General features: G+C 42.4%; 1 protein-coding gene across 1 annotated transcript; it reads right to left on the bottom strand.

The window, feature by feature from the left end:
- Positions 1–13562: 13562 nt before the first annotated feature.
- Positions 13563–14483, bottom strand: LOC116909865 (olfactory receptor 2AK2-like). Its single transcript, XM_032913593.1, has one exon. The coding sequence runs from the start codon at positions 14481–14483 to the stop codon at positions 13563–13565; it is 921 nt and encodes a 306-aa protein (XP_032769484.1).
- Between the last annotated feature and the right edge of the window lie 1428 nt (positions 14484–15911).

Here is a 15911-nt window from a genome sequence, read left to right on the forward strand (position 1 = left end):
GTGATTTAAGATAGCAGGCTGAACGAACCACAGAGAGAACGTGAGCAAGTGATGCTCTTCTGTTTCAGTTCTTGCCTTTGGGTTCCCACTAATGTTCTTGCCCTGAATTCCTTCAATGAACTGTGATACTGAAGACTCAAGTGTTCTCTGAACTCTTAAAAACATTTCCTGGTGTTAGCCTTCCAGCTGGTTCACCTTCACTCTATGACCAATGTCACAGCCAGGAGGCCGACATGGAGCTTCTGTGTGTAAGTCCCTATGCCTGAAAAGTACCCTAGATCATTGCAGAAAGGGCCAAGTCAAACTGACCCAAAGAGGCCACCTCTGGTTCTCTGGCCATCATCTTGAACTTTTCACAGGAATCTGTGTTCTTAGTGAACTAGTGATCCCCTTTGCTGCTTCTAACACTTCTCAGCCTTTTAAGGAGCAGAAGGGGCCAGTGCTGAAGATGACTACAGAGCAGAGGCCACAGTAAAGTACAGGAATGGGGAGGCACTACGCTAGTGCCTTCATTCTGCTTGATGGCAGTCATGGAGTTCTGGCATGGAGTATCTACCTGCAGGCCCATGGGGGGGGCGTGGGGCAGCTGAGCTCCCAAGAGCAACAGAACCTCCCATAGTGCCTCACTTTAACACTGTGTGGCTGATGGTAGCCAGGAGTAGATGAGATTAGGCACAACTCAGGGCTGCTTCTCCTAAAAATTGACCAGCCCTGCAAGTGCCCCTCTGAGACACCCAATACCAAATGTGACCAAGAAGAAGGAACTTGAGGAGACCATGTGACATAGAGTCCTTATCTGTGACACAACACAGCTTGGCAGTGTACAATGACCGTCTGGGTGGCAGGTGTTGGGTGAGGATAACTCCAGAATTAACCTTGACATCATTGACTTTCACCGCCTGCACATGCCTGGCCAGAAGCCCCACCTTTGTGTTGAACTTGTTCCCTAAGCCCCAAGGATCCTCAGGATCTGGTTACCAGCTCTTATTGAGCCTAGGTGATAGATTCAGGTCAGAGGCAGAGTGGTTTACTGTCCCTTGTTGTATACTCTGACTGGGCTGGGGTTTCACTCGGTTTGTTTCTTTCTGATTTCACCAGAAGTGAGATGGATCCTTCAGAAGAGGGAGAAAACATAAGTAAACATGGCAGAGCAGGTTGAGGTCCTCACTGAGCAGCTTTGGGGAACTAGTAGACTGTGAGAGATGACTTTGCACTTCCTAAAGTGACATAGCTACGCCACTGTGACTCTTGACCTGTCTGCAGGCTCTGGGCCAGAGTCATCTGAGAGAAGAGCTACTGAGGTAATCCTGCCCCAGACTCTGCTACAAACATGGTCTCTGGGCTCTTGCACCTTCTTTGCCAGAAACTCTTCTTATCTCCAACTCATTAATCACCTTGGAATTCATGACGCAGGGTCCATAGTACAAAGTGAGATGGTTTAGTTAGCTGAGCAGATGAGAGATCCGTGAAATGTACAGCCATGGACTGTGACTTTGAACCTTAGGAGAAGACATGAAGGAAAGTGGGGTGGTGTTGGGGTGCTAGGGGAACTCCCACAGGGTGGGAAGGCTGGCTTCACTCCACTGTAAAGAGAAGTGTCCTTGACCATGGCTGAGAACAGCCCAGGTCTGTCTGCTCTGGGAACTGAGTTTTAACTTTTCCTGTTTCTTTTGTTCTTTGACTGAGAAAGCAGAGGTATCAATAAAAAAGCAGAAGTAAGCAGGGAGTTCTTTTGAAGGTCAGATGTCCTACACAGAAGAGGAAGCAGTGAACAGACTAAGACTCACACTAGACAATGAGAGGAAAATCCTTGCAAACTGTAGATCTGTGAAAGGTTCGGGGATCCCGACATATAAAGAGCTCAAGTACCTCAGTGTGAAGGAGACAGTCTCCCCTTAGACATGGGCGAAAGGCCTGAGCATCTTTTCACCTCAGCAAGCAAACAAATGGGATGGAGTATGGGAATACAGACTAACCAATATCGCCAATGTGAACTGAAACTGTGGACAAATCCCTGTGAGAGCCCAACCCGGGTCTCTAAGTGTGATTATCATGAGGAGAAAACACAGCCGGCAGGACCAAGAACCTTCAAAAGGGGGACTCATGCAAACTGTTGGTGGGAAAGCAAATAACTCATATGTTGTGAAAAGAACAGGTGCAGTTCCTCAGAACAGCAAAACAAAAGTGTTTGGTTTGGGCTACTCAGGCCACACTCACATCTCCTCTCTGTCCCATCACTAAAGCGAAATGGCAGGACCCTAGGAATACAGTTTGCCTGTGAATCTGACTCTCATGTCCCCAAAGGAGGCTTACTCTAAGTGACCAAGAGCTTCAAGTGGTTTATCCACCATGATGTTACACACAGTAACTAAAGCGCTGAGACTTTATCCCTCCCACTGCCATTCAAGAGTCAGAAAAAACCTGTTCATCATGTTGATGGTAATAGACTAAACCTCAGAACCTATAAGCCAGGCCCAGTTAAATGTTGTCCTTTATAAGAGTTGCTTTGGTCATGGTGTTGGTTCACAGCAATGGAAAGCCCAACTAAGACACCTGTCAAATCTAAATTAGGGAAATAGAAATCATAAAATATTTTTAAGATGAAGAAATACAAAAAGAATATTTTTGTGTTTGACTGAACATTAATGTTAAAGCTAAAAATTGTGAGGAGAAAATCCAAACCCATGATTGTCTAATTGAAGCAAGCTTTATTTTAGAAGTGCACTGGGACAAGCCAGCCATCTGTGGGCTGGCTTACCATAAATTGGGATTTTAGAGAGAAGCCTTCATTGGCTTTTCAAGGTCCCTTTTGTTAGATCTCAAACCTATTGAATATCTGAAGCACCTATTTAACATAGCAACATAAACCTAGCCCTCAGGTTTCCCAGCATCTCAGTCTCTATCTGTTACAGGGTCCTTCAGGCTAACATACCCCACTGGCTACCCTACGATTCTCTAGCTCAGGGGCTGGGCTGACATTCCTCCAGCTACCCTTCCCTATATAATCCAAACATTATGGTGACCTGACCTTTTGTCTACTCTTTACCCTTCTGGTCTCCTGGCCAGTCTCTAGGCACAGGCCACCCCTCTTGGTTGGTGACTTCCCTCCCCCTTCCCACCTCTCCTCACATGCCTAGTTTGGAGTCATGTCCACTCTGGACTCTCTCCGAAGTCTCTTTCTCTGGCTATGTTCCTGCATACCTAGAAGCCGTCATGTTCTTTCCTTTGTATTTCATATTTTTCATTCGCTTTTTAATGAGGAGAAATAAAAAGATTATTGGCTATGAGCATGTTTAAAAGGGCAAGAGAATTAGCTGTTAAAGAGAGAAAATGATAGTGAAAGAGGAAGACAAGGATGTATGTTATGTAAACAGGATCACAACCTCCTAAAGACAAAGTATGGTCGAGGTTTCCTGGAACAGACAATACAGGACCATGTGAGGTAAGGTTATGGGAGGAAGGTGGGGGAATGGGGAGGGGAAAAGCCCCATCCTGGAGAAACAGAGGTTTAATCATAAACAGGAATGAACCTAGTTTGTCTTTATTTTAAGATGGCTTTTAAGCCTAAGTGGAGGCAGGCTGGCTTCTTCGCTTTGGAATTGAGACTGTACCTGGCCTTCAAGAAGCAGGAACATTTCTTTAACTGTACACTCCATACCCTTTTGTTTAAGAGACTTTTCAGGTGATTCTCTCTCTCTGGCCATTAAGGTAACTGAAGTTCCACATTTCCTTCTTTCTGTTTTCTGTTTTCTTTTCTTTTCTTTAAAGACAGACAATGAACCAGCTTGCCTTAACTGGAAATGGCTCTGTACTGCCTACTCCAGGAAATGCAACCATGCCTTTGTCTCAAAAAGTTACTATGGTCACCTGTTGTTGTGACTACCTAACAACAATATCTTGTTTCAGAAAGCTTTTATAATGACTTGTTATGTCTACCTCACAATCATTGTCATTGTTTCAAGAAGTCGTAATGGCCAACTTGCAACCCTATCTTTGTCTTAAAATGCGATGTTATGCTATGTTCTTGTGTTCTGCTCCTGTAACCTTGCCTATTTTGCCCTACAAATTCTCCATTTAAAAATCCTTCATTCCTGAGCTATAAAACCTTGTCTTCCTCACATCCAATGCTGAACAATTGAATCCTGCATTGGGGGAGGCAGCCCATGTATACAAATTAAAAATTTTGCTTTAACGGGTTGGGGATTTAGCTCAGTGGTAGAGTGCTTGCCTAGCAAGCGCAAGGCCCTGGGTTCGGTCCCCAGCTCCAAAAAAAAAAGAAAGAAGAAAAAATTTTGCTTTACTTGATTGCTTGCTTTGGTTAATTTGGCTGTCATGATTTGGCTGGGTGATCTTTCTCCTCCCATTTTTGCGATTAACAGCAGGATATCTCTACATACACCTAACTGTTCTGAAACTCTCTCTGTAGACCATGTCAGCCTCAAAGAAATCCACCAGCCTCTGCCTCCTGAAACTGGGATTAAAGGCTTACATTGCTACACTCCACTGAAACTCAAGATTTCTGAAGATAGCATTTTCTCAAAGAACTGTTTAATCCAAATCCAGTTGTTATATCAGGTCAGAAGTCTTTGGTACCCAATTTCTTCAAACAATTTACTTGGGGAACTCCTAAGTTCTGAGCATTTCCTGCTAAAATACTACATTTCCCAGCTTCCCCTGTGATCACAAAAATCATCACCCCAATAAGAGACAGCATTCCACCATCCTCTGTAGGAATTTTGGCTAATTTCTACCTGCAGGTGACAAAATGCTCCCACACTGAGTAAATGTGATCCCACCTAAGATCAGAGTCTCTCTCTCTCTCTCTCTCTCCCCTCCCTCCCCTCTCTCTCTTTCTCTCTTTCTCTTTCTCTTTCTCTTCAGCTGCTTTTAGTTATCTAACAAGTTCAGCTCATGTCCATTCCTGACATGCCCACATAGTGTGGATTTGTATTAAAAAATGCTGGTGTTACATCGAAACAAGCAGGATCAAATCCCTTTGAGCTGTCTTGTGAATCTTGTTCTTTCTTGTTTGTATCAAAACTCACACTGAACAGTGAGTTCTGGTTACCTTTGTTTACCAGTTGAACAAAAACCCACACAGCTGCCAGTTTGTTCTTTGAGACAGGGCCCCACTATGTATCCCTGGCTGACCTAGAACTTACTGTGTAGACTAAGTTAGGTTCAAACACATAGAAATCTGCCTGACTCTACCTCCTTAGTGCTATATTTAAAGGTGTGCACCACTCAGAGTGGGGACATTCTTGAATACTGTCTCTCTCAGTCTGGATATGTGAGCTGTTAAAACAAGACATCCTTAACAACAAGGTTCTCATGTCTGACTTAGGCTCAGAAACAGCCTTCTGCAACATTGAGATTGGGAACGATGCCCGAGACTGGAAAGATGACTCAGTGGGTGGTAGCATTTTCTCTCAAGCCTGACCACTTGAATTTGATTCCCAGAGCCCACATGGTGGAAGAAGAGAACTGACTCCTGCAAGTTGCCTGCAGACCTCCACATGTATGCTATAGCAGTTGGTCACTTTCTCTTGCTCTCTCTCTCTCTCTCTCTCTCTCTCTCTCTCTCTCAAAAATAATAAAAATAAATCTTAAAAAAAAACTTACTGTCTTTCTTGTGAAATTCCACTAAGATTTCTGGGAAGACCATGCAGTCATTACTTGAGCAGAATCTTTCTCCTAATTAATCCTCAGGAGACTGAGTTCACTCTGTGCCTCTCCTATCAAGACTCTCCTAGGTTTCTATTCTGGTCCTTGTTTTCCATTACCGACCAGTCTATTAAACTGATCGAGAATTTGTATCCACATTTCGTCTCTAGCTAAATCCAAAACTTATTTTTTACGTGGTACACTATTTGGTCTAAATGAAAGTGATAATGAGTTGATTTTTACAGAATGAAGTACAAATTCCAGTACCTTCTTAGACGCATTAGCAGTCAATATAAGAATTTGAATTGATCTAGGGGCTGGAGGGGTAGCTCAGTGGTTAGGCATCTGTTGCTCCTGCAGAGGACCTGGGTTCAATTCTCAGCACCCACACTGTGGCTCACAACCGTCTGTGACTCCAGTCCCAGGAGATCTGGTGTCTTCCTTTTTCCATGGGCACTAGACACACATGGTATATAGACTTATGTGCAGGGAAAACACCTATATCCACAAAATAAAATTAAATAAACCTTTTAGAAAAGAAAGAATTTGAATTGGACATCTGAATTGTTCTTTATGTGACATTAGGAAACCAAGAGGCACAAAGAACTGGAAAGCAGAAGAATCAGTGCTCTTGGGACTTTTATTTTGAAGCAGCTAAATGTTTGACTCCCCTAGAATTGAAACAAAACCAGTGGAACCTAGAAGAACTCCCCAAAAGAATCAAGTGTGCCGAACTCAGACTGTGCCCTATTCTAAATTGCTTGACATTGTGTAAAAATAGTGATCGTTCCAACTGTGCACTGCCCTGGGAGACTCCACCCTTTCCAGCTGTGCATGGCCTCATATCAACCTATCAACCAATGCCTGCTGTGGTTCAGGAGCAGGGGACTCCACAAATGTCCCCGGATCTTCCAGTTGGTTCAGTTCTCTGATTGATGAGGTCTGCTTGAATTGCCTGCCAGTCCACCCGATGTCCACCTGGACTTGATCTACTGTTCCCTGCTCCGGACATGTGTCCTGCTGGGGGCCAGCTTCAGGATTTGGCTTCAAGCTGAACATGGCGAATTCTCCCTCAGCTCTGACTGCAGCTCCAGCAGCAGCTCCTTCTCAGCCCTGGTCTGATTCATGACCTTATGAACACAGACTCTGCCGACTTCCGAAATCCCTTGAACTCTTTCAGCCTCTTTACATTGTATTTATTCTGTAACCCATAGATGCATATGTAAATATAGATATGTCTACTGTGGAATTTTTTTAAAAAAAGATGAACATAAACATGTGTGTGTGTGCGTGCATGCGTGTGTGTGTGTGTGTGTGTGTGTGTGTGTGTGTGTGTTTATTCTTTTGAGACAGGATCTTACTGCATAGCCCTGGTTGTCCTGGAACTCCCTATGTAGACTAGACTAGCCTCGAGCTCATGTAAGTCCACTTGCCTCTGTCTCCAAGTTCTGGGAAGTGGGTCTGCCTCACTCCACTGTTGCCTTCTTGTGTTTTTCTGCCACTGTATATAAAAATATAATAAATACTCTCACAGAGAAAGAGAGCAAGACTCTTGGATATTTTAGCCCTTGATCTCTTCACAGAAAGTCAAAGTCCATCCAGAAGGGAGATACTACCAGTTACCTACTGGTGCAGACATACAGTAGCCTCACGGGAGCATACCAAGCACTAAGTTTCATGGCACTATCCTCTTCAACAACTACAGCTGGTTCCCTGTGTATACACTGTCTAAACTTTAAACATGCTCTCACACTTATACTCTGCCAGGCAATTAGTCCACTATCCTTACATCTGACATCGCTCAAGTTCTCAGGACATGTGCATAATGAAGCCGGATTCTTGGTCCACATATAACATAAATAGCTGGGGTCTATCTACCCGGGTAGATAGCTGGGTAGATGTTTTGATATCCTCTGAAATGTCACAAGTTGGTATCTACTGACCACATTTTTCTGAAAGGTCTTGTTTCTGAGCTTCTAAGTAATATTGCACAAAGTTCTACTTCCAAAACAGTGGGACTCTCTTAAGGACTTAAATTCTTCACTCCAACCAGAAACCACTTCCAGAGTCCCAAGTATCACATGATCATTTTTTTTCATAGCAATGGCTCTGGTACTTAGTACCAATTTCTTACTAATTTATTTTCATGGTACTGTGATAAACTACCCTGATGAAAACAACTTAAGAAAGTTTATTTGTCTCACAGTTCAGAGGAATACCACAAAGATGCCGAGGACATGAAAGCAGGCAGGGATAGCATGGTGGTTCAGACAGGAGACTGGCTGGTCACATTGAAGCTAAACTTAGGAAGTGGAGAACAAGATAGGAGGAAAGGCTAAGGTTCACAATCTCAAGGCCCACCCTAGTGACACATGTCACTAGGTTTCCATATCATAAAAGTTCCAACCCCCACCCCAAACAAAACCATTGCAACTGGGGACCAAGGATTCAAATGTAGGATCTGTAGGGACAGATCACCCTCAGTCACAGCAATGGAGGATATGTGAGGTCAGAGTATTGAAGATACTTAGCAACCTCAGCCTTACAGTTTAGAATGAGTTTATGGATTACATTAACGACAAGAAACACCTTCAGCAAAGTGACTGGGTATAAAATTAACTCAAATAAATCAGTAGCTTTCCTCTACACAAAAGAGAAACATGCTGAGAAAGAAATTAGGGAAACGACACCCTTCATAATAGTCCCAAATAATATAAAATACCTCGCTGTGACTTTAACAAATCAAGTTAAAGATCTGTATGATAAAAACTTCAAGCCTCTGAAGAAAGAAATTGAAGAAGACCTCAGAAGATGGAAAGATCTCCCATGCTCATGGATTGGCAGGATTAATATAGTAAAAATGGCCATTTTACCAAAAGCGATCTACAGATTCAATACAATCCCCATCAAAATACCAATCCAATTCTTGAAAGAGTTAGACAGAACAATTTGCAAATTCATCTGGAATAACAAAAAACCCAGGATAGCTAAAACTATCCTCAACAATAAAAGGACTTCAGGGGGAATCACTATCCCTGAAATCAAGCAGTATTACTGAGCAATAGTGATAAAAAACTGTATGGTATTGGTACAGAGACAGACAGATAGACCAGTGGAATAGAATTGAAGACCCAGAAATGAACCCACACACCTATGGGCACTTGATTTTTGACAAAGGAGCCAAAACAATCCAATGGAAAAAAAGATAGAATTTTCAGCAAATGGTGCTGGTTCAACTGGAGGTCAGCATGTAGAAGAATGCAGATCAATCCATGCTTATCACCCTGTACAAAGCTTAAGTCCAAGTGGATCAAGGACCTCCACATCAAACCAGATACACTCAAACTAATAGAACAAAAAGTGGGGAAGCATCTGGAACACATGGGCACTGGAGAAAATTTCCTGAACAAAACACCAATGGCTTATGATTTACGATCAAGAATCGACAAATGGATCTCATAAAACTTCGAAGCTTCTGTAAGGCAAAGGACACTGTGGTTAGGAGAAAACGGCAACCAACAGATTGGGAAAAGATCTTTACCAATCCTACAACTGATAGAGGGCTTATATCCAAAATATACAAAGAACTCAAGAAGTTGGACTGCAGGGAGACAAATAACCTTATTAAAAATGGGGTTCAGAGCTAAACAAAGAATTCACAGCTGAGGAATGCCGAATGGCTGAGAAACACCTAAAGAAATGTTCAACATCTTTAGTCATAAAGGAATTGCAAATCAAAACAACCCTGAGATTCCATCTCACACCAGTGAGAATGGCTAAGATCAAAAACTCAGGTGACAGCAAATGCTGGTGAGGATGTGGAGAGAGGAACACTCCTCCATTGCTGGTTCGACTGCAAACTGATACAACCATTCTGGAAATCAGTCTGGAGGTTCCTCAGAAAATTGGACATTGAACTAACTGAGAACCCAGCTATACCTCTCTTGGGCATATACCCAAAAGATGCCTCAACATAGAACAAAGACACATGCTCCATTATGTTCATAGCAGCCTTATTTATAATAGCCATGTTGCAGTTTCCTCTCCAACCTGAATCGGCCTGTACAAAGAAAACGCAACTCAATTAATATGAAAACAATCTAGCGTCTAGATTGGGCAGATCCACCCTATACTGGAATATTATTCCTAGCTCCCAAAACCTCATCCCTTGAAACCTTTTAGGCAAAGGATGCTTCTCCTTCTCCCAAATATCTCTCTCGATTCTTTCCTTTCTCCTCCCATGACTCCTCCCTCTCCTGACTCCTCCATTGATAAGCTCCCGACTCCTCCTCTGCCCAAATCTCGTGCTCTTGCCTTTATTTTACAAATTCAGAGAGAACTCCAAGGCAAACCACAACAAAAGAAGCTGGAAAGAACTTCAGATGCCCTTCAAGAGAAGAATGGATACAGAAAATGTGGTACATCTACACAATGGAATATTATTCAGCTATCAAAAACAATGACTTTATGAAATTCATAGGCAAATAGATGGACCTGGAAAATATAATCCTGAGTGAGGTAACCCAATCACAGAAAAACACACATGGTATGCACTCATTGATAAGTGGCTATTAGCCCAAATGCTTGAATTACCCTAGATGCACAGAACACATGAAACTCAAGAAGGATGACCAAAAATGCGAATGCTTCACTCCTTCTTTAAAAGGGGAACAAGAAAACCCTTGGCAGGGAATAGGGAGGCAAAGTTTAGAACAGAGGCAGAAGGAACATCCATTCAGAGTCTGCCCCACATGTAGCCCATACATATACAGCCACCCAATTAGATAAGATGGATGAAGCAAAGAAGTGCAGGCAGACAGGAACCGGATGTAGATCTCTCCTGAGAGACACAGCCAGAATACAGAAAATACATAGGCCAATGCCAGCAGCAAACCACTGAACTGAGACCGGGACCCCTGTTAAAGGGACTAAGCCACTACCCAAAGACTATACATGGACTGACCCTGGGCTCCAACCTCATAGGTAGCAATGAATAGCCTAGTAAGAGCACCAGTGGAAGGGGAAGCCCTTGGTCCTGCCAAGACTGAACCCCCTTTAACGTGATTGTTGCGGGGAGGGGAAGCCAATATAGAAGGGGAGAGGAAGGGGTTAGGGGGATGTTGGCCCGGAAACTGGGAAGGGGAATAATAATCGAAATGTAAATAAGAAATACTCAAGTTAATAAAGATTAAAAAAAAGAAAAGAAAATAAAAGAGCAAAGGCAAGCTGTTCATGGAGGGTGCGATTCTTATTTTATGACTTTATTTTATTTGCATTGGTAGGAAGGAGCCAGATATTCTCAAAATAAAGTTACAGGCAGTTGTGTGCTGTGATTTGGTGCTGCAAATTCAACCCAGACACTGTGGAAGAAGAGATAGCGCTCTGAGCTATCTCTCCAGTTAGTGCTGTGTCACAGAAATAGAAAATTAAGCAAATTTGAGAGAGGTATCCTGTGCCTGACACTTAGATTTCTATTAAATAGCTCATGTCTTTTGAGAGCACAATTTTTCTCTTCTCTAGTTTATCTCTGGCTATGTTCCCTTTCAGTTTAAAATTATATTACATATTTAAGTGAAATACAATAACAATATTTTGCTCTTCTATTTCTTCCCACAAATTCTATCCACATTCACCAATTTCAATGTGATAGTTTCCTTTTATTGATAATTATTGTCACGTGCATTTACGTATTCATATATAGTGTAGTATGATATATAGGTAAATTATGTACACACATATATGCACATGAATATTGTGAAGTACATTCTTTATTTCCATTAATTATCTATTCAATTTACATCTGATTGCTTCCCCCTCCTGTTTCCCACTCACAAAATTCTTCCACTATCCCCTTTCCCCTTCTTCTCGGAGCAGGTTGGGAACCCCTTGGTTATCCCCCCAACCAGGCCCATCAAGTCTGAGCAGGGCAAGGTGCATCCTTTTTCCACTGAGGCCAGAAAAGTCAGCCCGGATAGGGGAATGGGATGACACACTGACAACAGATGCAATTCATTTTCATTAGTGCCATGAAGAGGTGTTTCTATCTGTCCTTATAATTATCACTGTAATGATTGGCACCAATTACGAGAAATCTCTAAAATATTTCACAACATATATTATTGTAATAATAATAATAATAATAATAATAATGATAATTGTTGTTCAAGTGTGGGTGAAGATGTTGATATGTGCATATAAGCACTCCTCAAGCCCAGAGGTTTAACATACCTTGCAGTTTGAGCTATAGACAGTTGTGCGCTACCTTACAAAACTGCTGGAATTTGAACTCAATTGCTCTGGAAGAGCAGCCAGTGCTATTAACATCTACACCATCACTCTATCCCCACAACATATGTATTTTAATACTGAGAATTTCTTGTCATGTTACTTACACCAGTTCACAGGTGAACACAAGGGTTTTTAGTTGGGTCTTGGATTACATGACAATGGTTGGACCATTTTAAACATGCAGGGGCTCTAGAAATTTGGATCAACACTAAGAGCACTAACTGCTCCTCCAGAAACCCCAGGTTTGATTCCCAGCATCTTCATGGTGGCTCACAATCATTTGTAAATTTAAATTAAAACAAAACAATTGATTGATTTTTACAATCTGTGCATGCTGGAATAGAACTTTCTTCCCAAATGTACTCTGAGGCCATTCTGGTCCACATAAGGAGCTCCAGAATAGACAGTATATATACTGGAAATTTGCTTGAAATAATATTATTGCTGTTGGCCTTTATTATATATTAGCCTTGGACAAAATACAGAAATTGTTTATGGATTTTTAAAGCAGAATCATTCTGTTTCTTTTTGTCTAAAGGTCCTTATCATAAGCTAGTATGGCTGCAGAAAAATCAACATAAAGTTGTTCATGGAAAGACACAGAGTGCATACTGTCAAACAGATCCATTGATGAGATTTATTGCAAAGCCATTAGTGAATTTTGGGGAAGGTATTGATGAAGGGAGTAAGAATGATATCATTGAACAGCTTAGGAGATCTTAGAAATCTTACTCAGTTGTAATAGTCACACAAGCATCAAAGCAAGCATTAAATTATCTCATTTCCAACAATGCCGACCAACCAGAGCCTCCAGGGACTAAACCCCTACCAAAAGACGATACATGGACTGGCCCAGGGCTCCAACTGTATGTGTAGCAGAGAATAGCCTTGTTGGCACACCAGTGGAAGGGGAAGCCCTTGGTCCTGCCAAGGTTGGACCCATAGTGCAGGGGAATATGGGGGGGAGTAAAAGGGATGGATGGGGGGAATACCCATATGGGGGAGGGGGAGGGGAGGGAGATTTATGGACAGGAAATAGGGAAAGGGAATAATATTTGAAATGTAAGTAAAGAAATATATCTAATACAAAAAATTGTCTCCTTCCATAGTTCTTTTAGAACTGTCCTTAAAACACATGAGAGTGTAAAAACACAAACTCTTATATAATAACTGTACCTGCAAAGAGAACCAGTAAAACATTCCCAATTTGTGTAAAATATCTGCAAATGTACATCTATATTCATGAACTGCAGAAAGAGTGTCCAGAGAAAGAGATAGTAGGCAACTTTACTGACTCCTACAGTCTGAGAATCCACAGTTCCTTGGATCAGGACAGAAGGTGTTGTGGAAAGCCAATCCAGCCTCACAGGCAGCCAGAGATAGCAGGTACAGGGACAAAGCCCTTCCATCTCCTTCAGAGACAACATTCAAATGAACGGCAGTGTGTCACTGGGGAGGGGCAAAGGTTCATGCTCTTGTTCAGTCAGTGAGATAACCTGATAAGTTTCCACCAGAATATCAATCCTGAAATCATCCCAGAAATTGCCAAGACCAGCCTTTACATCAGTCCACAGGCCAACTCAAAGACCCACTTTCTGTGTCTATATGCATCATCCCATTTGTCTCCTCAGGGCCCCCATGACATCCTTGTTCCTCAGGCTGTAGATGAACGGGTTCAGAACAGGGGTGATGATAGAGTAGAGCACAGCCACCACTTTGTCCCTCCCAGGAGAATGCAAGGAGTGTGGCTGTGTGTAGGTGCAGAGAGCAGTGACATAGAACAGGCTGGCCACAGTCAGGTGGGAGGAGCAGGTGGACACAGCTCTACTCTGTCCCTTCCCTGAAGCCATCTGGAATACAACAACCAACACCCGAGCATAGGAAGCTAAGATGGCCAGGAAGGGTAACAACAGAATGACAAGGCCACTCATGAGGACTGTATGCTCATATTGGGACGTGTCTTCACACACCAATGGCAGGAGAGATGGAACCTCACAGAAAAAGTGGTTAACAATCCTAGATCCACAGAATGGAAGTTGAAATACATACACTGTGTGCATTAATGCAGTGATGGAGCTGCTGCTCCAGGCACTGGCAACCATGCAGCAGCAGATCTTCCTGCTCATGAGCACAGGGTAGTGCAAGGGCTGGCAGATGGCTATGTACCTGTCATAGGACATGAAACCCAGCAAGAGGGCTTCAGACGCACCCAGAGTCAGAAACACAAAGGCTTGGATGGCACATCCCAGAAAGGAAATGGTCTTGGTGTCTGACAGGAAGTTAGCTGCCATCTTGGGCACAGTGGTAGAGATGTATATCATGTCAATGATGGAGAGCTGGCTGAGGAGGAAGTACATGGGGGTGTGGAGTGTTCGGTCCAGCCTGATGAGGTGGACCAATGTGATGTTTCCTATGAGAGCCACTGCAAAGAGGAGGGCAATGACTGTGAAGAGAAAGGTGTCTGTGTGTCCATACTGGAAAAGACCAACCAAGGTGAAGTCTGTCCCACAGCTGTGGTTTCCTTTCTCCATGGCTTAGAAGAAACCATCAAAGCTGATACATTCTGGAGAGGGCATGGCCTGGTGAGGACTCTCCTTGAGGAGAAAATGACAGCTATTACACTGGATAGTTTTCCTGTTTAGGGCACCTTGTCTTCTACCCTGTATATTAAGCTTTCATATATATGAAAAAGAATACACACACACACACACACACACACACATACATATATATATATATATATGCTTTTTTGTTATTTTTAACACTCTTAGTTTTGCTTAACCTGTTGTTTCATGTGCATCAGTGGAAGACTTTGCTGTTTCCATTCATGCTTGACACTGTCAGCTTTAAAACACGATTTGGATTCTTTGTCCTTACCATTTGTACATGGATGGAGTCATCCATCTCTTTTGAATCAATGTTGTTCATAAGTTATAACTGAGGAAATAAGAATAAACATTTTTGAGATCACAGAATGAAGTTTCAATAACCATAAAATCAACAGTTATATAGTTCTCAGCAAATGTTCTATAAATCCTGCAGATCCTTTCTGGTGAGAGACTGGAGTTGGGTCTCTTTCTTTACAGCATTAACTCACTACGTTCTGTTATCCATGTGAACGTAATATTGACAGGGGAGTCTTAGGAAATCAAAACACAGAATGTGTCCAGGAAATCAACAAAATACTGAGATCATTGTACAATGGAAAAAATAAGAAGACGGTATAAGCCCTCAACAGGATTACATAATGCAAGAGAACATCATGTGAAATCATACTAAGCATTTTATTACATTATACATATATTAATCACCTGTTGTCTAAAGCAAGTAGACTACTTTAAAGTAGCAGAGGAGAAGGCAACATTTTTTAAACTCTCAAAATATTTCTAAAGATGGAGAATTAAGCAGAAATTAATAGTGCAAGGTAGGAAATGATTATCGTCTTTCATGTAAAGACTTCAGTTAACCACACCTCCCCACTATTCCTTAACAGAATAAAATGCCAGACTGTCCACAGTTTCGGTTTGTTCCTCAATTACCTCCAGTGTCAGATGTTATCAGGACCCTGTTAGTAGCCACTGCTGAAAGTGTGGCATTGCCTCCTGATTTAAATGGTGCATGTGCATGTGCATATGTGTGTGCCTGTGCCTCTGCCTGTGCATGTGTTACTGGGATCAAATGCCAGACCTTGTCATGCACTGTGCCCTGAGTTACAGCCTTAGTAATTGGCTTTTGAGGTTCAGTCTCACTCACCTTGGTCAGTAGCTCAGATGTTATCAACTCCAATCCTGCTCTGACCTTCCTGAGAGCTGGGATAGGAACTGGGCCACTGAGACCAGCCCTGTCCTCGCTTCTCAGCATTAGAAGCATTGGTCAGTGTCTGTTGAATCCTTAAGCCTGTTAAAGTCATTTTTAAATGCTCTGAAATCAGAAAAGGTAAATTTTCCTTTCTCTTTATT

This window comes from Rattus rattus, chromosome 9, assembly GCF_011064425.1.
Source record: "Rattus rattus isolate New Zealand chromosome 9, Rrattus_CSIRO_v1, whole genome shotgun sequence".
Taxonomy (NCBI): domain Eukaryota; kingdom Metazoa; phylum Chordata; class Mammalia; order Rodentia; family Muridae; genus Rattus; species Rattus rattus.

Coding starts and splice junctions, on each gene's coding strand:
- LOC116909865 (XM_032913593.1), bottom strand. CDS start 14,483: ATGGAGAAAGGAAACCACAGCTGTGGGACAGACTTCACCTTGGTTGGT.